General features: G+C 39.3%; 1 protein-coding gene across 3 annotated transcripts in view; it reads right to left on the reverse strand.

Moving 5' to 3' along the window:
• Nucleotides 1-3,745: 3,745 nt before the first annotated feature.
• Nucleotides 3,746-24,706, reverse strand: part of NR4A3 (nuclear receptor subfamily 4 group A member 3) — a 29,579-nt gene continuing 8,618 nt past the window's right edge. For 2 of the 3 annotated variants that reach the window (XM_066327912.1, XM_066327903.1), the window contains 5 exons: nt 24,391-24,520; nt 23,260-23,432; nt 17,757-17,956; nt 16,400-16,578; nt 3,746-6,934 (listed from right to left, as the gene is read on the reverse strand). In XM_066327912.1, the coding sequence (XP_066184009.1) occupies nt 6,672-6,934; nt 16,400-16,578; nt 17,757-17,956; nt 23,260-23,432; nt 24,391-24,520 (945 nt within the window). In that variant the 3' untranslated portion in view covers nt 3,746-6,671. Of the gene's footprint in view, nt 6,935-16,399; nt 16,579-17,633; nt 17,957-23,259; nt 23,433-24,390; nt 24,521-24,706 lie in introns of those variants that run through there. The other variant, XM_066327921.1, reaches the window with a different exon arrangement.

Below are 24,706 nucleotides of genomic sequence, written 5' to 3' on the forward strand. Positions count from 1 at the left end.
TCTACTGGGTAGGAATACTGATCTACGGAAAGGCCCTGTAGAGAGATCTGGGCAGGCTGGATTGATGGGCTGAGGCAAATTGTATGAGCTTCAACAAGTGCTGGGTCCTGCCCTTGGGTCACAACAACCCCAGGCAGGCTGGGGGCAGAGTGGCTGGAAAGCTGCTGGTGGAAAAGGACCTGGGAGTGCTGATAGACAGTGGCTGAACATGAGCCAGTGTGGGCCCAGGTGGCCAAGGAGGCCAATAGCATCCTGGCCTGGATCAGGAATAGTGAGGCCAGCAGGACCAGAGGAGGGATCACCCCTGCATGCTTGGCACTGCTGAGGCTGCACCTCAAATCCCCAGTTCACTTTTGGGTTCCTCAGAACAGAAATGACATTGAGGCATTGGAGCAAGTCCAGAGGAGGGTAATGGAGCTGTTGAAAGGTCTGGATGGGAAGTGCTTTGAGCAGTGGCTGAGGGAGCTGGGATTGTCTGGGGAGAAAAGGAGGCTCAGGGTTGACCTTATCACTCTCTACAAATGCCTGAAAGGAGGCTGTAGCAAGGTGGGGTTTGATCTCTTCTCCCAGATAATGCGACTGGACAAGAGGAAATGGCCTCAAGTTGTGCCAGGAAAGGTATAGATTGGATATTAGGAAAAATATATTCACTGAAAGGATTTTCAAGCACTCAAATTTGCTGTCCAAAAAAGTGATGGAGTCCTCATCTCTGGGGTATTTAAAAGGCATGTAGATGTGGCACTTGGGGACATGGACTTGGCAGTGCTAGGTTAACTGTTCAACTCAGTGATCTTGGAGGTCTTTTACAACCTAAATGTTTCAATGATTCTATGGAAATACTAAAGAATGTTAAAAAAAGCACCTTTTTTTCCCAATGTCTTGTCTTTGGCATGACTTTAAAATGTTGTACTACTTGAGTAGTTTCACTGTATGCACATAAGGATCCTGCCATATACAGAACATCATTTACATCTGTGCCATGGTTTAACCCCAGCAGGCAACTCAGCCCCACACAGCCACTTGCTCACTCCTCACTGGTGGGCTGGGAGACAGAATCAGAAGAGCAAAAGGGAGAAAACTCTTGGGTTGAAGTAAAGACAGGTTAGTAGAGAAAGCAAAAGCTGCACATGCAAGCAAAGCAAAACAAGGAATTCATTCATCCCTTCCCATGGGCAGGCCATGCCCAGGAGAGCAGGCCTCTGTCATGCTTGGGACATGGGAAGACAAATGCCACCACTCTGAATATCCCCATTTGCCTTCTTCTTTCCCCAGTTTTTATTGCTGAGCATGATGTGTATGGTATGGAAAATCCCTTGGGTCAATTGGAGACAACTGTCTTGGCTGTGTCCTCTCCCAACTTCTTGTGTACCCCCCCAGCTTTTATCACTGGCAGGGTGGGGAGCAAAAAGAGCCTTGGCTCTGTGTAAGCTCTGCTCAGCAGTAACAAAAACATTCCTTTGTTACCAACACTGCTTCCAGCACAAATCTGAAACACAGCCCCATACCAGCTACTGTGACAAAAATTAACTCTATCCCAACCAAAACCAGCATAAGGTGCAATACCATGCTTCTTTATACAGAAAATCCTTGGTTTTGTAGAGTAAGAATCTTTATCTCATTTGACTTTCACAGCTATATACCAATTTCAAGTATTTAAACTCCTTCTATAATCAAATGCAACCAGAACATTCCAAATTATGAACATAAACATAAAGATGACTAATGCTAAAAAAAAAATCCCAGAATAAAGTTTGCTATAAGTGTTTCCATTTGGTAAACAAGTTTCTTTTACTTTTATTGCACAAATCACTGCATTGATAATACTCACAAACGCAGGTCTGGAATACAATTCTCAAATATGTCCTCTGCTTATTAATTTGATTAACTGATGCCCACCCCATTTATTCAATTACTACATCAATGGTTTGGCATTTTTAAAAGTTAATACTTTTTGTCCATTATTAATTATTGTTTAATCCATATCTTGCAATATTCCTAACGGTTTACTTCATTCATTTAATAAAGGACAGGTAAGTATTTCTTTTCTAAATACGATCTAGTTTGGTTGACAAAACACGTGATTGCCCAGGATTTTGAATAGTCTTATGGATGACTTCATGAGCAGGGTAAGAAAGGTCAGTTTGAATACTTGGGTTATTTTTAATTTGTCAATGATTTATCATGTTTTCATAATTCAATACAGTGTCAGTGTAATGGAAAGAAAACTAAGTAAGAGCATTCACTGGTCACTAGCTCAGCAAACAGAAGGTTTTATTTCCAACTCTATGACTGAGATGCTGTACACCCTTGGGTTGGCATTCTCCTATTTATTTTTATTTTGTCTATTTGGACTGGAGCTTCTCCTTGGTGGGTATTGGAGGTGCTAATTAAAGTAGGTAGCAAAATGGGGTCCTGATCTCTGTTGTGGCCTCTAGGTGTTGCTATAATACAAATAATTAATCAAAAGACATGTTTCAGTGTCCACAAGGGTGTTGCCAATTTTTCCTACAACCATGCTTAATTTTATACAGTTAAACCCCTCTCTCCCTCCTTTCTACAGCATAACTGAAATTTTACTTTGTATCTGAATGTTAAAAAAGTAGGAAAGCTGTAGGAAGAGATTTGACTCACCTCTAGTCAAAGTTCCTAATTTTTGGGTGCCTTTATGATAGTCTCTGATAGTCTCTTGCCCAAGGGTGGTTGCTACAAGAGGAACCCGCTATTATATTCCTGACTCAGCCCAACCTTCCAACTGCCAAAATCAACCATGGGGCATCACATCCCTTAGCAAGGCCTCTGCTGCTGATGTGGTTTAGGGGTATGGGCACAACAAGGCACACATAAAGACACAAGCGCAGGTTAGATCAGGACATAGACCTGTTCTCATGTCTAAGGACACGAGGCCCTAAAATAATTACAAATTGAGATACTTGTAAGTTTAGTAAGGATAAACTTTGTCTTGTAGGGTGAAAGTTCAGACCCTGGTGTGGCTTGATCTTGAGTTCTGCATATTTTGCTCAACAGGGGGCTAATATGCAAAACTCATTGTCATTAACAATCATAAAATTTGTAGTTTAAATTAAAAAAAAAAGGCATAGAAAACCCCCCACCCAAACAGAATATAATTTGGAAGAGTTAGCACAACCTTTCATTTTGTCACGTTTCCAAGGAAGGGGCTGCCAGTGCTGCAGCCCAGCCCAGCCCATCATTTGATGTGACCTCCAGCCGAGCGGCTCCTGCAGAACAGCTCTCGCGGAGGTGTGCCGGAGCCATCCGTACTCCTGGCGATGCCTGGAATAGTGGCAGATGCCTCTCATGACTGCATTTGTTGGAAATGCATTTGTAGCCAAACAGTTTTGTCTGGCAGGGGATAAGCGATCCCTCCTGCAAAGCAACGGCACAGTAAGGAAAGGAGCTGGATGCACATTTGAAGAAAATGATGCGGGTGCCTGCTGGAGCAATGCCTTAGCAGAATTTACGGATGCAAAGGGGCTGAATAGGGGATGAGAGCTCTGTCCTTTCTGCCCAGACAGAGGTGCTATGAGCCCTGTAGCATCCACTCCCTTCTCTGCAGCCTCATCTGCTCTGGAATAACTATAATCCCTTTTTGTCATGGAGCAGAAATACAGTGAGGGGTGAAGAGTCTCTCTGCTCTGGTCTACGAGTGGTTCAACCTCTGTGACAAACCATGGTCCAGCTCTCAGTATCTAATTGAGATTGCATAACCAGATACTGCAGGCATGTATTTATATAAAAGCTATTTTAATCAAAAGATTAGCCATTAAATTGCCAGTGTTCTTAAGCATGCTTCACCAATTTTTCCACTTTTAAGACTCAAGTAGACAATTTTTTTAATGTTTTATAAATGATAAAAAATTCACATCAGATTTTAACAGAATTAAGCATACTTATTCAACACACATGGGGCCTCTGAAAAAAATGTTATTCAATTTAATAATTTTAATTTACATTGTATATGTACATGAGCATTTCTTTCAACCCACAGGTTAACACCACAAAAAAAAAAAAAAGAGAAGAAGAAAAAAAGAAAAAGAAATTAAAAAAAAAAAGTACTGTGGTTAGCTGAGTGAAGAAACTCTTGAGACACGTTTGTCTGAAATAAAAGCAAGGCACTCTCCCTTAACACCTGATATATTCCTGAATTCTGCCTAGACAAAGGCATGTTCACACTGAGAGAGCTCTAAGAATAGTAGTAGATTTATTCTGCATTAACTCTTTCTTTTACCACTGTGACAGGTCACCGGTTGTACTCTAGGATGAATCAGTGTATTGAAGTGGACATGAAGGACAATTCCACAGATGGTGGGATTTGGGAGAGTATCACAGCTAAGACTATCTATGGAAGACTGGAGGACACAGACTACGTGAAATCTCACACGGGGCTCTCAACCTGCTTCCTCCCACTCACATTCCACTTAATAAATAAACCTTGCCCAACAAAAAAGCAATTTTACTGTACTATGCTGATTTGCTTGAAAATCCTTGATAAGGGCCCACTCGCAAAAAAGCTCCTGCAAGCCCTTGTCTGGCTAGTGCTCAGCACCTGGCAGGATTTGTCCCTAGATAAAAGTAATTTCTCAAGGGACCTTGTGTCTTACACAAGGAGACAAAAGCAAACATTCTTTTTTTTGATTTTATGTCTGTATGTTTTTGTATGCGCACATGTGTGTGAGTGTGTGTGTATATATATATATATGTATATATATATATTTAGTATATACAAAAGCAAATTCAGTCAAAATATATTTGTCTTGCTGGTCAGGCTTGTTACAGCAACCTACAAGAAACATTAGCTTCTCTGATATTTAATTATGCTATTATGTTTGCACATAAGCTTAAAAGTCAATACAAAAAGCAATACTTTTCCAAATATTATCTGCAGGTAAACCAGAAATATTAACTATAGTGATTAGAAGTCTGTTTCCCTATTGACACTACTATAAATCTTGATATAAGAATAATTTTTTCATAAAAGCACATCCAAACATAGTAAGTGATAAAATACCAGATTACTTTTTGAAAACCATACAGTGACTCGATATCTGGGTTATCCTTTGCAGCAATTAGGCAATTCATTTGGCATCTGTTTGATTGTATAATTTAATTTCCATATAAACAGCATAGTTTAAAAAAAGACAAAAGCTAGAATGTTTAAAGCTAACAAAAGATACAGTGACATCAGGTTGACATTCAAAAATTTCTTTAGCAAAATGACCAACAAAATTTTGACTTAATACAGTGCATATAAAGTTTTTTAGAACTGAACTTTTTAAATATTATTTGAATTTAGCAAAACATGAGCAAGATTTTAATATCAAAGTGCTAAACAGTACTGCCTTAGAAGTCACTGCAAATAAACTGTAAAACAACTCTGCTTGTGATTTGACAGATATTTTATATACAAATGGTTAATAAAAAGACACGCGCACACACACACGCACACAAATATAGGTATATACATATATATACATACACATTATATATATGTATATAGTTTTCCAACTGGTGTATCTGAGTCAGTGTGAACACCCCATTTAGTTATCATGTGTAACAGGGTTCCCATGAGCTGGCAGTCATTGCAATAAATACAGGCAAAGCCATTACAATATACCATGCATACAAACATTTATACAAATAAAGACACTATGCAACAAATTATCTCATATTAATATGGCATCAACAGTATAAACATACAAAAAGGAGTACGAACACGGAATGTTTAAACGCAGCCCACTATATCCTTCCTAGCACTTACATTCATACTATTTTACAAGACTTGCTTGTTCTTGAAAACCATCTTCTGTCTGTTTACTAACAAGTCGCTCGTGTTAGAAGTCTAGAACTGAACTATCCCTGATACTGACCCTGTATGCTCCAATCACTACTTACTCGGGTTTCCTTAGCTAAGGAACAACTGAGCCACAATTGCTCCCGTGTCTTCCACATACATTTGTCAATAAGTCACGCTACATGGAATCAAGTTTGGAAAACTCTGTCAGGTAAGTTAGTGCACGTAATTTTCTCCCTTGATTTCTTCTGTTTGTTTTCCTAGTAAAATAAATTAGTTAATAAACGAGACTTAGTAAGACAGCACTTTAAAAAATTGCACTTGAACATGGGAGCTAACAGCCATTGTCATTTTGCTATATTTGATTTGTATGAAATGTTTAATTGAATGTACTTTGATAAAAAAGTGAATTTTTGTTTAGATTGTGCTGATGTATGTGCCCTTGATGCAGGAAGTATGGTAAAGGTATCCTCACAAAACACATACTACCCTGGCAAACAACAATTTGCTGTTCTTTCAAACACAGCGTCTACAATTTTACTCCTCATAGACTATGAGGTGTTAAACAACAGATTTAAAACAGTCATATTAACCTTTTACTGCTGCTGGGATAGCATTGTCCAAAAGTGCCATATTAGCCATTTAAAAAACCCAAATCACACAAAAGAAAACAAAGAACACAACCCCAAACCAGTAAGCCAGTAAGTTTCAGGCCTCAGGTTGTAAGGACAAAGCGCCAGAAAAGACCTCATGTTAGACTCGGAGCGGCTTTTCTGTTAAGTGAGGGCAGAAATGTTAGCTATAAGTCACGATCCGTTTGCCTGCTCTGGTGGGCGTTTGCCTCTCAGGAGGGTGCTTTGACTCAGAAGGGTAAGGTGTCCAGAAACAGCCTGTCGATGATGGAAGGGGCTGGCACCAAATCTTCCAGTTTCAGGTAAAAGATGCGCTGCAGTCCCAGTGTGCAGAGAGAACGCAAGTCAGCCAGAACACCCAGTACCTTCGGCTCTGCAGACTCGAGCGGTTGTCCTTTGTTTTGGCAACTGAAAGTTAAGTGATCTTTCAAACTGCTTGTGATCTTGTTGCATAGCTCTTCCACTTTCTTTGGTTCTTTTAATCCATGTCGTTCTGCAAAACCAGAGAAAAAAAACCACATTAGCATCCCTATCACAAATGCAGAGAATGTGTTTTCTTAGGCGTAACCCAGGTGCATACTCGGGAACTCGGAGCCAAAAGTGCTCTAAAAGTGCAGATTTCTCAGAACAGCTGGGGTTACACAGTGTCAGTTAACCTTTTTGCCACACAAAATAAGAGAGGGCAAGTTCCTTTTTCTCTTTATTTACTAAAACAGGCGACAGAGATGCTCAGTTATGACTGAAATTCTGGTACAGGAATCCAAGCATCCTGCGTATCTATAATTTTCATGATATGAGACAGAATTAATTGGGTGATTTTCCAGCAAAACTATCACAGGAGGTGTTTTGGAGATTTCCGTGCTTCCCCACCAGTTGTGAATGCTCAATAACTATGGCAACCATTATTTATTCAGTGAATTCAAGTGGTGATCAATATCTTTAGCTAGCTCCATCAGCGCCCGGCCTAGAATTCCACCAGGAATTTGCAGACACTCTTATAAGAAACTAAAGGCACCTTACTACCCTTTGTTATTTTGATCAGCTGCTGCTTTTTAGTTTATTCATCTTTAAAAGCTCTAAGATAAAAGAAGCCTGGAAGTTAACTATTTTGCTTTGAGTGAGCAATGCCTGAACAGCTGCTACGTTATCCGTCACAAAACCCTCAGCACCCCTAAAAGGAAAGAGAGCTGGGGTTTGTTCCCCTTCAAATATCTTTTTAAAATACTACAATGATGTTAAATGCATTCACAGTTCTTGAAGCATAAGTAGAATGAATCAGATTTGTGATTCATTAAAAGCAGGCTCTTTACATGGGAAAGAATTCTGTGTTGTTTCCTATCAAGGGTAAGTGGATGAATTTAAAAATCAGAACAAAAAAATTCAGAAGTAAAATTTCAAATTTAGCATATATTCATTTGCCTCTGACTTTGAAATACACAGGTAAGTAAGAAATGGCTTCACAGCAAAGTTATAATAATTCACACATGAAATAGAATTGTGCCAGATAAGGTAATCAAAGAAAATGCAGGTTATATTAAGTCAATTGGATATATAAAACAATGACAGCAGTGGATAAGGAGAAATTGTGGCAGTTCATGTGTTTGATGCTTTTGAAGTCATCTCCTTCCCTGGGCTTCTCTCCCACCCCTGGCAACGCGAAGCCACATTGTGCCCACTGACCCCAAGTCTTGTTCCTCCATGCCAGGAGGTGCAAGCAACAGACATGTCCTCTGTCTGTCCCCTAATGAACAGTGAAAAGACTACAGTTCTCCTCACTTCCAGAAGCAGGAGTAATGCTTACACCATGTGCAGGGGTGCCTTGCCCAGGCCTGTGTACATAAACTCTTTGCTCACTGCCTGTTTTGGCTTAGATACTCTTTACAAACCAATAAAACAGACAAGAGTCAATGAGGGCAGTCAGAAATGCAAAGGTCTGGTTTCTGGTTTCCCACTGATATTCACCCATTTTACACTCTTTTTTTTTTTTTTTTTTTTTTTTTTTTTTTTCCCCAATTGTATTTACTTAGGCAGAGTTACCTTCTGAATAATACTGGTTTGGGATCAAAATCAGAGACGTGCAGACATGGACATCTCTGTCCAGAAGCTACTGTGCTCTAGCATTTAAGTACCATCAATCTGCCCTGTTGTTTCAAAGCAACACTTATCCAACCAGGGACATCTGCTTCAGACATCATTTTCACCTTGCAGGAATTAAAGACCCTAGGTATTCTAAGTGCCTTGTTTACATTAAAACATGAGAAGTTAATGAATATTTAAAGCCTTTCCAGTAAATGGTGTATAGTGTAATTATGTAAGCCTTAACTATACAGGTCACTGAGAGTAAATACTTAGGCAGATTCTCCCATTAAAAATCTTGGCAGATAAATATTTTATACAGGTTGGAAAAGCTGTGGGGCTTTTTTTTTTTTTTTTTTTTTTTTTTAACCACTAGCCTACTGAGAGAATCTGCAGGACATTAAATTAATCTTGCAATCTTTGAAGAGTTACCATCTTTTAATCTATTTTGTTTCCTAGCTGTGTAAGTGAAGATGTTTTTGTAGATAAAATTTCATTTACAATTTTCAAACCACTGTCTCAGTAGGTATATACCATGCTGCAGAGTATAAAAAATTATCTCTGGCTCTGGAGCATGCAGCAACTTTGTTAGCATTTCCAGTCAGAACTAAACAGCTTGTCTCCCACTGACAAGTTCAGAAGGTTTCATGAAAAAATCATGTCTTTTGTGAATAGCCATGAAATGTACTGAGGCAAAACACTATGTATGCAAAGATTATCATATTAGTAGCCTTACTTTACATAATGAAATCATGGAAATTCAGAATTAAGAGATACTCTGTCCTTAAACTCTGGTGCTATAATACTGAAGCACTCCCTGATCAACAAAATTGTCCTCCCCTGAGTGAATTGCCATACAATGGCCTTCTCTGCTTGCAAATCTCCATAAGGGTTAATTCCTCATGCCTAGAACTGCTTCTAGGGGTTTCAGTTTAAAATTCCTAAGGCATCCATAGAAAGTCAAAGCCATCTATGTGGAAGCCCCTCTGTTAGGGAAGCACACTGCATGCACCATGCACTGGCACTGCAGTCTCTGGTGCTAGAACACAACTGCTTTCTGAAGAACTCACTCATCTTAGAATAGGCTCCTCTCCATGGTAGACTTGAGGCATCATCTAGAGCCTAATTTGCTCAAAGGTTTAGATTTAACAGGGTTCAAATAACAGGAAACACATTTTCTTGCCTTTTTCACAGAACTCCCAGTTCTGTTTGCATAAAGACCCATAGACTTTCTTATACAACCTAGAGGGAGCAGCACAAGGCCCCTGTGGTTAGGGTGTGCAGTGGCACTGGAGCCGAGGGCCTCTAATAATTTGCTGTCTTCCACATAATGTTCTTATCCACGTGGGAATGATAAGGCCAAGATTTATCCCAAGAAGTACAGCTGGTCAAAATAGACAGATTGTCTCTTAACTGATTGAGGAGATGTGTAAATATTATTGTAGTCAGACTTTCTTATAATGACAAAGGCACGTGTAAAGTGAATATAGGATTTCTCAGCCTGTAACAAACCAAGACTGTGTTTTAGGACATCACTGATTTTTGTGAGAAAAACGGTGATTTATGGCAAAGATGCTGTCAAAAATGACTCATCTAAAGCCTTGCCTCTAAAGCTCTGCAAACTTAGCTCATCCTGGTAAACTGAGCACGGCAAGTTTTTTACACCTTTTTCCTTTTCCCGGGAAGCTGAATGTGGTTCTGTGCTATCATTAAACTGATCAGAAAAAACTCAACAGGAAGAAAGCAAAGAAATCCATCACCAGCTGTGCTGGTCTCTCTTTCCCTAACCTCTGACCAGAGGAAGATCATGCCAGGGTCAGGCAGACTGAGCACTACCTTTACAGAAAATGCCTCTCAGAGAGTGTGAGTACCTCACAGACCCTGGGCTCTGCACTCTGTGTCACAGGGTGACACATTTTTAGTCTCAGTTAATTCTGAGGTGTCCAGAAAGGCAACGGATGAAACACTGCAGACTTAAAATAGGCCTCTTGATTGTTTTGGTTTCAATGTAATTATGTTATTTTCTCTTCCCCCTTCACATTCCTCTTCCCTTTCTATAACTCAAATAAGCACAAGGCTCAGTTGCCTACAGCTTTCTCATGCACACACTACGACATGGGAACATTGCAATTTGGTAGATCCAAGAGTCTCTTTTCCTGCTGCAGTGTGGCCCATATTTATTCTGCCTAACTCTCAGACATTTCACAACGGTCTCCAACCTTGGTGCATAGACCTCTCACCTCCTAACATCAATGTAAGGATGGGCATTTTTAGAAGATTATTAAAATTTTAGATGCATGAATTATCTTCTGGAGGTGCCCTGTATTCTCCATCAGCTCTGCCAGGTACCTAAAGTCAGGTGGGATGAGTGGCCACACAGAACACCATAGTTTGCTCCCTCTTTTAAGAAAACCACAATATAACACAGAGACTGCTGGTTGCTGTAGAAGCAAAGAGTTCTTGCCTCAACAAAGAAGTGGGAGTGGAAAAGGAGGAGTGAGTATTTTACTTTGACGCTGACAGTATTTCCCTCAGCAAGTGGCAGGGGGAAGGCAGACAATGCAATCTGGAGGTTTTTGTTTTTTTTTTATAACTAGCTCTCCTCACTCCTCCAGTCTGCCACCTGCTTGTATGTAGACCCAGCACATGAAGCACCCACTCCAGAGGATATCCTGGCAAGAGGACTGAAGGATATCTGCTGCTGAAGAGTAGGTAAGTCTGATTCTGTTGGGAGGTTGGACAAACTCATGTTCAGGAGGAACTGCAGCAGTCATACCCTTTTTAGCCAGACTGGTCTCATTACTGTTTCTTGGTATGACTGATGGTGCTAAAAATTGTGTTTGTAAACTGGAACGGAAAGCCCAACAGCAGGAAGACAAACACAAACTCCTAATTAATTGAAACCTCACAATATTCTTCAGTGGTCTGGTGCCAGTCTAACAAAGCATTAGGAGTGTAAATAAGTCCAATATATATACAGTGGTTCTGGGCTGGTTTGTAACACACTTAAAATAAAACACATGCTGAAAGAGCTTGGCTGAATAAGGGCTAGCATGCTCTGTACTCAGCAGCATCCCACTGAGAGTGTCAAGTGGGCAAAATAATAATGGTTTGATGTGGATAGAGAAAGGAAGGGGCAGAGAGGAAAATCTAATCAACGAGGAGAATGAGAGAGAGAGAAAACACTAGCAGTTCTAGAGCAGGCAGAAATTGGAGGCTAAATTAGAATGTGGCCTTGAGATGATCTGCACTGAACTCTCAGTATTTCTATTTTCACACAGTTTAAATAAAAATTTACAAATGGTCATTTGGGAAGTTTAGGAAGCATTTTCAAGCATAGGCTGAGTTAAAATCTAGTCTACTCTGCAAAGCTTCATCTTCAACACTACCCAGTGCATCACAGAGTGACTGTGCAGGAATGCCTGAGATCCATGAACACACTAAACTCATAGAAATAGTCCATGTGGAATTAACAACAGAACTTGACCCAAGATGACCAGCTTTTCCTTTCCCTGTTGGCACTCTTCTTTAGCTCATTAGATGCTAGATACCAACAGAATGAGTGATCCAAAAGAGAAGAACATGACAGACCAGTAATTTTTTAACTTTCATAGGCATGTGAGGTGAGTGTCATGTGTTATTTCCTACCTACTTTCTTCTGAGTGATGCTTACAGCAACACTCATATGCTCTGGAGGAAGTTGTGTCCAGCCTTTCTAAACCAACTAAAGGAAGTAAAAGAGAGAAGAGAGACAAAGAGAGGAAGATCTTGAAGGAACACCTTACAGTAAAAAGATGTATTCTGGCATTACAGAGTTCTAAGTCAACTGTTTGCAAGTCTCCACAGCAAACCAGATGCCACTTCTTTCATTCTGGGTACCCTTTTAATCTGATGTTTTATCTGAGAGGGGACTCGAAAATTCATCAGCAATCTGACATAATGCTTTTCCTTCTAGGCAACATACCACAGATTTCCGGACACATAAAATAGATAGAAAAAGCAAACATATAAGGACTTTCTAATGGAATATATAACGCAAAATATTGTACGTCTTTAGTTTTACTCAAAGCAAGCAATGTAGCGAACTACATTGAAAAAACCAAATGACCCTATATGCCTATAACCATGCATCCTAGCTGTTATCTGCAGCTGTGGTTGGGATAGGACATGGAGATTTGCAGCTCCAAACAAGTCAGCAGGGTTAACTGATGGTCATTAGAACTACTGGGGAGACGATTTGACATCCCAAAATGAAGGAACAGCCTTCAGTCTATCTTAGGACACTGGGACCAGTGGAATGTCTTTTAGTCTCCAACACTGAATTTTACATTTATTCCCTCTTCCTTCACTGGGAGACAGATGTTAGTTCTCCCTGTCACTCCTGAAGAACACAGATGGAATACATGAAAAAAAGTAGTAACTCCTCTTACTCTTCTCCCTCAGCAAAACTGCCGAAGATTAGTAGTAAACAAGAGGGTTTGCTTTCTAAGAGCTCATCTTTGTTTGGGCTAAGGACAGCACTCATGAAATCAAGAATTAACAGGTCATTATTTCCAGAAGAAATTTTTCTTTATCTGGAAAGACAATTCTTGCATTTGATGTTACCTAAGATGCTGTACAGTATTAAAACAGGCTATGACTACTATAGATCACAGGGATGTTGTCTTTTCCCTTTTTTTGGTTAAACCATCAAGTCATAAGCAATTTGCACGATAATCAAGAAAATTTTGCTCAAGGCAGCATTCTGGTTTTGCAGTATTGTTACTAAAGGTAAACAACTAGATTCACAAAAGAAAGCTTTCCCACTCTTTCTTGTTTTGAAGCCTAACAACACACATATCCACCTGGAACATCGGAGAACCGTGGTCAGATTCCCTTCCTGTTGGAATCAGACCAGAGACAGGGCCTTGGGTTTCCCTCTGATGACCAGCTTGCCCACAAAACATCAGACACAACAGCCATTCTGTGGCCCATGAAATATATCAAATTGTCTTAAGACAAAAGACAGCGGTACTCAATAATTGGATAATCCATGCTCCTGGGAAAGGTTGTTCTTTCTTGGTCTGATTAATAGAAAGGGCTTGGAGCAGCATTTGCCAACGACCCATTGCCTCCAACAAACAGTGCATTACAGGAGGAAAGGGTGCCCTCCCTGGAGATAAAGAATACACCTAAATCACCCATATCAATCTAAGCCAAGCCTCAAAACAATGTTTAAAAATGTTCAACATTTCAGACTTCTTCAGGTTTCATCTTTCCAAATTTTCTCTTTATAATTTTTTCTCTTGGTGTGACTAGCTGAAAACCAACACATGGCTTGCTGTACTCAAACTGCAGGGAGGAGACAAGAAGCCATTTCTTGTGGAACACCACATCAGAGCCAGATCTCAAGGTTTTCCTGAATAAATAATTTCAATACAATAGCTAGAATCACCTGGTTTCCTCTTACATGTTTTGTTTTGTTGTTTGGTTTTTGTTTTGTTTTTTTTTTGTTTTTTTTTTTTTTTAATATTGTTCATCATTATACTATGCTATCTGTTTTCAGGTGACCAAATTTCTGGCTGAGTCCCTGAGTTAGCTAACTGCCCTTGGACATATGAAACCTGTGACTATAAGTCACTAGAGCTTTGGTCTAATTTAGATCACATGAAAATACATGCTGTCCTTAGACTAAATCAGCAGAGATAAACCAGCCTCATAAAATAAAAGAATAAACAGAAAACAACATAATTTTAAACACCACCTCACACAGGAGAGAAAATCAAGAGAAGCTTGACAGAGAAAATCTTAAAAGCTTCTATGTACAGAAATTGTCTCTTTTTAAAGGCAACAATTGCTTCTGTTTGTTTAGAAGCTTTGCGAAGACCAACAAAATAAAGCAAACTCCTGGAAATGTTGTGATCAACGAAAGGAAGAAATGTGGGATGTATCCAATTAAAACCTATTTCTAATTATCCTAGGGTGAAATTAGCCAGCCACCGGACAACTTTGACTCATTATGTAAGGGCAAGCAAGCAGTGCTTAACTGAACAAATTACCATGTTAAAACAGAACACGGGTTTGTAAGGGGAGCAAGTTTCCTCTAATACATTTGCTTTTGCTACATTCACTTAGCTTGTTAGGAATCCTGTTCATCAACCTGAATGCTCTGGGTCTCCAGCAGGATAATTAAGAACACACTACCTGTGGCTACCTAAAAAAGACGTATCTCATATATAATAGAACATTTAAATCATTCATATGGTCTATATATATGAGCATATATGCCTGTATGTAAATATACAGAGAGAGGGACAGCACCTGTCCTTGATTTAGAGATATCTAAAAGCATATATATACATAAATACATTATGTATATATACAAGTCTGCATACACATACATATATATGTAGGTGTTTACAGTTCATATATGTAAGTAGGTGTGAACATATGGCAGGGGATGTATATATGCAGGAGAAAAAAAAAGACATTTGGAATGTTCTTTCTGACTTTAACATACCACCCATTTCAGGATTTTTTTTATACAGAGTAAAGCAGCTCCAATGAGTTATTCTAGTCTTAAATGTTTTATCAAAGAAACCAGAATCTGGACCTTAAAATACCCCTTCCAACGGCCGAAGAAATTAACAGAAATTAATAAAAACCTGAAAATACTTAAGAAACAAAGAGCTACATACATACACTAACCCTCCACCAAAATGCAAGAAGGCAGCAACGGTACAAACTCTGAACTCAAAATCTTGGCCCCACAGACGTCAGCAAGAATTGGCCAATTTTATTTTTTATATCTGTCATCGAGTGTTTCATCTCAGGGTTGCCCTGACATCATCTCATCCCAGGTAAAATGAAGAATACAGCTTGTACTGTTGAGGCCACTGCCTGCAAAATAGTGGATGCCTGAAACGCAGAAGGAAATCAATATCTATCCCAGTGGAGCTTATAAGCATCCCTGGGAAGATCCCCAGCTCAGGGCACACTGAAGCCCTGTCTCACACTGATGACACAGCTGCACTCTTAAACTACCAGTTTTTCTGATATGAGTGTGAGGTTCTTTGTGGAGATGACTTCTGCTCCAAATTCTGCTGTGTGGTTGTCAGACACCCTTTCTCCCAACTCCTTCTGCTGCCATCAGCCATGACTCTTCTACTGCCAGATGCCCCAGGTATGTAGTGGCTTCATTGTTTTAGGAAAGCAAAAATTACACTTTAAAATGCTATGTTCCCCTATTTTGTACTTACTGGACGGATTTGGCAGATTCTGACATTAATTTCCTGCTGTTCACCCCAGCAGGCAGAAAGTGTCATATGGTCACATGCACACCCAAAACCTTTGTACAACTGCGGAATGTGACTTTTTTCTCATTATTCTCTGATTTTCCTCTCTCAGAAAAGCAGTACATGGAATACCTAGGCTAGCTTGGCTACCAAGAGCAGCCTGCCTGCCCTCATGGGGCACTCCTGTTGGTCTAGCTGTCTTGCTGAGAGATGAGCTATGCTAGCTGTACACCTTCTAGGTCTCAATCTACCTTGATATTCCACTATTCCTACACAGAAAACCTAGCTATGGTAATTTCATTAAGATTTTCTGGGATTTCAGCAAGTACCTTGAATATTTTTGTAGGAGCTACACAATTTGCTTGGAAGCAGTTTGCTTTTTAGAGACTACTCCAAGAAAACAATAAAGCTGCAAAGAAATAGATTACATTTTAAGAGGGGTGTGTGATAGCCTAGTGCTAATCCACAATTTCAATATGGTCATGCTAGTGCTTAAAAATCATTATTACTTCACCTTGAATATAGCCAAATTAACTTTAAATTGCTTGAACCTACAATAAAGCAAAGCACTAGAATCTGAAGCTTTCTGTTAACAAAGAAGCACTTACCTGTAATCATAGTTAGAGCTGATAGACTTGCTAAGGCTGGGATATCAAGGTTAAGGCTCTTTAAGTTTAAGGAAAAGTCTTTAATAGAGTCGAGCCACTCCCCAAATCCACGAAGGCACTGAAGTCTATGAAGCACGAGTCCATTGCAGAATACAAACTTATCCTCAGCAGTATCAGACCTCAAATAAAAACAATTGAAAAAATTATAAATGCATCTTCTACTTTACAGAAAAATGCATAACCAGTATTGAAGTGTCTGTCATTTAAAATCCAAGGCATATTATCCTGAGACATATGTGGGCATTCACGTTTGACAATATGTTTCTCCCTTGGGGCCAAAGTACAGCAAACAAGCTTCTGTGATTGCTTAGTTGGTAGAGTTATAAGCCTGAGGTTAGCTGTAGCATGTGGTGTAGACTGTCTAATTAGTTAAGATTTTGGTCCTGCCCAAAGGCATAAACAGAGAAGACATTTTGCATTAAATACTGTATGTTCGAACCAAAGGAATACTAAGTGAGTGCATTTTGACATACAAAGCTAATAAAAAGATAGGTTCTGCAACTCTCAGCATTTACTTAGTATCATCTGCATTTCTCAGATTGTAAAAATTGGCAAGGCAAAACAATGGAGAACACACACAGTAATGCAAGACAATATAAACTGCATAAACTCTTTTATATGAAAACCTGTGTGCAAGAGAGAAATTACAGCTAAGCTCTCCTCTTCTTCCCTCTCCATTACCAATATTTTTGTTAAAAAAATACATGCAAAGGTAATTTTCAACCTAAATAAGCAAGGGCATAACTGAAATCACCAGTCTGCAATTTTACCAGTTCCTAAAAGTGGATTTGGTAAAGTGTCTTAACTAGTGCTAGACTGACAAACAGCATCTCACTCTATTAAATGACTTAGTATAAGAAGAAAACCAATCTGTACAAAGATTTTAAATCTTCTTCATCCCTTTCCAAAACAGATGACAAAGGGAAAAGAAAAAAACCTTTCATACTTGAAGCGTGTTTCTATATTTCATACTTATGGGTATGAAGCAGACGTGCTCAAATAATGCCTGAGAATCAATTTTGGTTACAGTGTAGGAAGAAGATGGGACAGATCAAATAAAAGAAGCACATTAGTGACACCTATGACCTCTTTTTAAATCACCTTCTTGATTTTTCCTGCAGTGTAAAACAAATTAAACATCATATCCTTTGTATGCAGACATTGGTGATTTTTTGTGCCTTTTTTTTTTTTTGGTACAAATGACAATGTTCAAAGACAGCACCATATTTATTCCTTAAAAATATTCAGATGGATGATTTTTCACATCATTTTAAGAGGAAATTAAATAAATAGTTACCTGATGGAGAGTCTTAGTACAAACAGCTCCAAAAAAGCTGATTCTATGAGTAATGTCTGATCTTCTTTTGGGAGGTCAGTAAATCCTGGAATTTTTTCTGCCCAGCCTCTAGTTATGTCAATGGAGGCAGTCAGAAGATTATAGAACTGTTGTACATGTTCTGCATCTGTGCCTGCAGCAGCCTGATCAGTGGAACAGTACTAAAAGGAAAGCCACAGAAATCAAGGTTATATGCATTTAAGGGCATTCTGTGAAACATACAGCATTATTTGCCCGACAACATTTCCTTCTGTGGCAAAGCTGGTATTATTTATAAAGACATAAAAATAGCTCAACATCTACCTACTTATTTGGTTACCTACAGGCATTTTGCTATTCAGATAGATATTACAAAAATATTTCCATGTGTATAGAAGTAATTTCAAATTTATAACTAAAATATAATATCACATTTTACAAGTACCTATATGCTATTAGTAAACAGAAATAGAAACCTGGTGGGTAGGATAATTTGCATCACACTAGAAGAGGAACATTATTTGGCTTACTACAATGAAACACTTTTCCCATTGATGAATTTGTCTGAGTATGTCAGAAATGCAGATTTCTTCCAAAACCTCACAAAGTGCATTTTATCTGACAGTGATAGAGACACATAAGATAAATCACGTTTTATCTGACACATGCAGCATTGCTTCATTTGAATACAGAATTGGTTCAAAGTAAACCAGCTGCCCCATATCACCTCTTATCCTTCAAATTGAAGCATTTGAGGTTCAGCAGAACCTATTATCCTGCTTATGTGGCCATAACTCTTCCAGACAACCATTTGACAGTCTCAGCTTGCTCAGCTTCCCTGTGACCCTCTGACAGCTCCCTCCCTGCTATCTCCTACTTCATCACCAGTGGATCCCTGTCACTCCTTTGACACTGCTCTCTCTCTCTTGGCAGAAAATACAACAGGAGCTTTTGTGGCTTAGCCCAATTCTGCACTTGGAAAGTGCTGCTGTTTTTCTGAGCAGGTACTGAATAATGTAGCATTTATTGTAGTAACATCCTCATCATTGGACACCTGCTGAGTTATTTCTGGGAGAGACTTCATACCCACTCTCTCTTACGGCTTCAGCCAAAGAAAGGCTGAGATAGCCTCCACGGCTAAAAGAAGCCTGCATACCCTCTGGAAACTTCCCACAGGCACTTAGGCTTGAGTCCATCAGCCCAAAGGCCACTCTAGCAACTCTCCAAGCCAGAGTGGAAGCAGCAAAAAGCTCTTTCCCCATCAGTAACAGTGGTCTGGCAGCCTGGGAGGACCCAGGACCATATTACAACTGTGGGCCGCAGATATCACCCAAGTTGCTAACTACAACCCAAAAGTCACCTCTGTGCAGGACAGAGAGGTGGGACAGCATAACGAATTTCTCAGGTAGCTGTCCTGTACTCTGCCTCTCCTAGATGGAGCTGGTTGCAGTTGGCAGGTAAGGGATGAAGGACACAATGTCCTCAAGGACTGATGGGAGAACCACAGCAATCCTAGAGAACTCTGTCTGTATCTGGGTCCTGGTATTAGCTCTTAGTGACTCTGTTCTGCTTACCCAACACTAACTGCATCAGTTTCTCACGGTAACTTCCAGCTCACATGCCTGATCAGCTGGTGAAGCATGTGCAATCCTTCTTGTAAAGTTCATATGGAGAAACATTTTGCCTCAGCTGCTCCTAAGGATCCTGTGACACTGAGGCAGGTAGAGCCCACAATACAGAGAAGATAGGCAGTAGCAGTAGAAAAATCTGTGTGCTGCATCATTTATGTGTTCAGACCCCCACTTGAATGGAGCAGTTGAGGATGTTCAAGCAGCAAGAATCAACTACTCCTGGCACTGGACTGCAGCAAGATGGACACAGGTAATTAATGGGTAAAAAAAGACAGTTTGCTCTTTCAGAGACCTTGCATATTCTGGACCCTCTAGAAGTGCAGCTGCAGAGCAAGCCACAACAAGTGTGCCTTTTGGCTCTTGGAGATGTGCTTTGCTACACAGAGGCTGACCTATGACTCTTTCTTACTACACAGGGAAACTAAACAGGCTGATGGAAACTCCTGCCTCATGACAGGTATTGTTAACCGAAGACATATTCTTTATCCTTTAAGCAGCAAAGAAGGAAAAGAAAAGGAAATTAAAAAAGATGTTACCCATTCTGAATGGGTTCATTGTAAATATAACTCTTCACAACTCAGCGTAATTATGCCAGGTGTTAATTTGTTCCCAATATTTAGAAAACATTCCTTTGGCAAAAGTAAGGAAAAGTTCTAACATTTTCTAATGAAGCTGAATGCTGCATTATGTCGTGTAACTGTGAATGCTACGGTGTCGTATACCCCATGCTGGGCACTGAATCAAATTAAATGCATCTAAAAAAATTATAACCTGTACTTTTTATTATAGTCTATCCCATGAGAGCAATTTTAGAAGAAAGGTAAAAGATTATATGGAATTGTATAATTTTCAGCAATACATCAATGCTCACTATAAAGTATTAGCACTTACAAAGAGTTGTTAAAATAAAATATTATTTATCTGTAACAGACTTAGGAGGATACAAGTAACCATAAACAATATCTATGTTTCTGTTTTGTGCACCACAACTGTGGGGTTTTTCCATGATTATTCCATGGAGAAGAAGTGATATTTGACCTAACTTGTGACCAGGACAGCTGGCAATCCTGCCCTTGGTCAGGAGGCCACAGGACGGAAGGGCTCCCTCCGATCTGCATTTCTAAACCTGCCCTATGCAAACTGGAGGCAAACCAGGGGAAAGACAAAAGACAAAGCTCTGCCTCCCTCCCTTCCTTGGAGCTCCTTTGGGAGTTAAATGAAATATGACTGTTACTTAAGGAGGGGGTTGCATATGTAGCAAGCAGCATTAACTTATACGTTATATATGAAGAGATTTGGAAAGCCTGAGGTTGGGAAGCCCGATAGCACAACGTAGCTCTGCCCTTTGCCTGCTTTCATCAGTCCTTCATCGACGGCTACAGCTGCAAAAGCCTAACAATAACTTCTCTGCACAGATGAAAGCCTGTGCTCATTTTTCCAAAAGCCACGATGTGGGCTTAATTTTGTAGCCCAGGAAGGGGGGGGATTATTGCCTAAATGCTGCACTCCCCCTCTGAAAAGGCAACATTTCTATTTATGCTGGTGCCTAGTCTGCATGAATAAGAATGGCAAGATATAGGGTCTGTTTCCCATCTCACTTCCTTAAAAGTGTAAACTCAGGGAATTGTACCAGTAAACAGGTGTGAGACCAGACTACGGCCCTTGGCAATTGCCTTTTGAAACCAAGTACCTAAATATACCACTGCTGTGGACTGGTAAGTTAAAACCAGTGCTGAGATGAAAAGCAGCCATGTTCTGAACAGAACTGTTCCCAATGTTTTGGTGTAAAGTTTGTAGCTTTTATAATTTATTTTTGGTTTTGGTTTTTTTTCCTGGGTTGCTCTGTGCGTGTGTGTGCCTGCAGGGTTTTCTGGAGGGAAGGGATACACACTTTTCTCTGAAACTTTTATCAGTATTTTTAAGACGGTCAAGATATTACAGCTTGTAAACATGAAGACCGTGCTAAACATTAAGGTCGTATCTGCAGAAGTGTCAGGGCTGGCTCCAAAGCCAGGTTTCCAGATCTGCCCATTTGTGGTGCTCAGCAGGGTCACAGCCTAGCTGGACATGCCGTGAGTTAGTCTTTACAGGCACAGGATTGTTCTTCATAGGAATATTTTAGCGTTGCAGTGTGTTTATGGCATGTTTCATTAAATTCAGTTCATCTTGCTCTTTACACAGCATTTGTTTCTGACATCCCCTAACTTTTCAAAATAAGTATAAAGGTCTTTGAAAAACATAAAGGTCTACTAATTTCTTGTAGAATATTTTTGTCATTTCAGTACCACTGGGCATAACAGACTATTATATATCTTAGTGTAAAGAAAAACTTAGATATTAATATGTTCTAACAGATAATTGTACTTAATCTTTTAGCTACCATGACTAAATTAATTTACTGTCAATCATATGCTCCCTGTAATGTCCAACAGAATTGTTCAACAATTAAATCTGTGGGTTGTTTTCATTAAAAGAAATACAATAACTGTAGGACAAAGAGAAAAGTCACGTAAAAGTCCACAATTTTTTTCATTTTTCTGTAAATTAAAAAAGAACTTTATGTCAATGAATAAATACAAACTATGGCCCCTAGACTCCTGTAATTCTGTGGAACCCAGCAGATTTCTACTAAAGAGCTCGTCACACACCTTGGTATTTGCAGAATGACCCCTGAGACATTCTGGGTAAGTTAAGATACATGCAGATATTGCTAATGCATTCTCCCCAGAGTAGGTTGTCAGACACTGAACAGCTAGATCCTTGATAACAACTTGAAAATTAAATGATTTAATATTTATAGATTAGTTTGAAAAAAATACATTACAGCATGCTTACAATTGCTAAATTATATATATAAGTATAGTCTAAAATAGCATAATGTAATTTTTATATAATTGTGGTAAATATGCTTTAGGATTAAATATTACTTAGCAACAAGTGATAAATGGCCAATGGAGTTATTGTCTGAGTACAGCTGCTATTTTTTACAATCTCAAATTTAATTATATTTGCTTAAGGGGGAAGAATTTGATCTTGTTTTCCCATAGCTGTAGGTTTTTTTCTTATCCTTTATCAACCTGCCTAAAAAATTGTATTTAACAAGTCATTTCAATGCTGTATTTTAATAACTACAGAACATTTTTTCAGCTTTCAGAATATTCCATTAATATTTAAATTATGACTATGATACATTGAAGAACAAGGTTACAAAAATACAGAATCTTTGGTAAAGCTTTGCTGATTTTTCAGAATTTTAATTTTAAAAGGCTTGTTTTAAAAATGTGAGTTTAACTGGCAGAATATTTATGCTGGGGTATCCAAAGCCAACCCTGTTCCTCTTTGAATAATGGCAAAAATCCTATCAATTTCGACAGGAATGGCCCCCTCCATCCAGTGTCACACTCTGCAAGCCTTCTATCTGAATATTAGGGAAGTGGTATTAAATTTTAGCCTTCAGAAAACTGAGGTTAAGATATGGGACATACAAGTACTGTTCCTGCTTAATCAATGACATCATAATTGATCGTGTTTTGGCACAGCCTTTTCGCAAGAAGAATGCTCTATTTATCCACACATTTTTCCCTTCACTCAGCCACTGAATATTCTGCAGATTATTAAATTATTTTGTGATTGAGACCCTCACAATGAATAGTTACTAACACTAATATCTACTGCACTTCCTTTCCTCTCATTGTCCATCTATCATGAAAAGACAACGGCTGGCTGGACCGATTCCTACCCTCATCCAAATTTCACACTTAATTTCATTTTGGCAAACCAGCTGGTAAGGAGAAACGCAGCTTGCAAATCATTTCTGTGCGGAAAGCAAATAGGGAAAGAAAAGTGAGACATACTCTTGAATAGTCCAGCTCCCTGGGCGTGGAGTCGGTTAAAGCTCGAACGAGGGCATTCATCATGCTGATGGGAGGAGAGGGCGGGGAGGGCTGAGAGGGTTCTTGCTGTAAGGGGCTCTTTGGTTTGGAAGGCAGCCGACCTCTTCTCCCTTTCAGGCTGTCGGTACGGACAACTAGGTGAAAAAAATCCCAAAGGAATCAGTTGTGAAGGTACCAGCAAATAATGGATCGGAGTGAACACCCTGTTTTCCTTATGGTAGCCAGACCAGCAAAAATAAGAGCGTTCTCCAATTTCAGCACATGTTCTTGATGCCTTTGATTGCAAAGGAACACAAATGGCACCAGAACTGTGTCAGACCTATGATTGTAAGCAGCAATGTAGCTGCTTAGTGAGAGCCCAGCTGTGTTCCCCGTGTCCATGCTTTGTTTGCAGCTCGTCAGTGTGCCCGTGTATGTGTGCCCGTGACACTCCACTGCTGAAAGAAGCTGAATGTGAAACACAGACTTCAGTGTTTCTACTACCAGTGTCCCTTTTAAATGGCAGAGGCACTCATTCAAAGTAATTTTAGCTTTCTTGAAGCATTTGAAAAAATACGGTCACACTATATAGGTTATATTATCCATGTCAGTATTTGCAATGGGACTGCTCACACAATATTACTCACATGCTTAAATATTTGCAGAATTGGGACTAATGAGTTGATCCTGTTTCCATTAAAATTAATTGCAAATTTACAATCAGCTTATGGGAATGAAAGGAGATCCTATGTCAAAATGCACACAATCCAGTGCAGCCCACAGTGAGATAACAAGGGAAAGCCAACAGCATTTATCGAGCAATGTTCAAAGTTAATAAAGGAGACATTTTGGCCACTATCAAATTATCCTCTTGTGACCTTGGTCTTCTTGAACTCTGGGGTCTACAGTCTAAATATGATAATAGGGGTGAAAAACACAAAATCAATACATTATTAAATAAATGCACATATTTTGGGGTAAGTTATGAATCTCATCACTGTCAAATTTATCGTAGAGATATCCATGTTGACACAGGCATGCACACACAGAGACACAGATTCATTAAACATAATATTTTAGTTTTCTGGGATCATAAATAGCCAGAGTCCTTACCTTCTTTAACCATGCCGACACTGAGACACTTCTGGAACCGGCAGTATTGGCATCTGTTACGACGTCTCTTGTCCACTGGGCAGTTTTTATTTGCCAGACAAACATATTTTGCATTTTTCTGAACTGTTCTCTGTGAAAATGCAACACAAAAATAGTAAACTGATCGTTTCTTGAGCAACTTAGAACCTGACAAAATGTGTTTTAATTACAACATGAAAAGTGACAGTGCAATTCATATAATTAGATAAAATTAATTTCCTAACACACTAGCCTGCAGGAAAAACAATTTTATTAGTGTTAGCTGCTGACAATGAAA

The sequence above is a fragment of the Sylvia atricapilla genome, chromosome 1 (assembly GCF_009819655.1).
Source record: "Sylvia atricapilla isolate bSylAtr1 chromosome 1, bSylAtr1.pri, whole genome shotgun sequence".
Lineage (NCBI taxonomy): Eukaryota > Metazoa > Chordata > Aves > Passeriformes > Sylviidae > Sylvia > Sylvia atricapilla.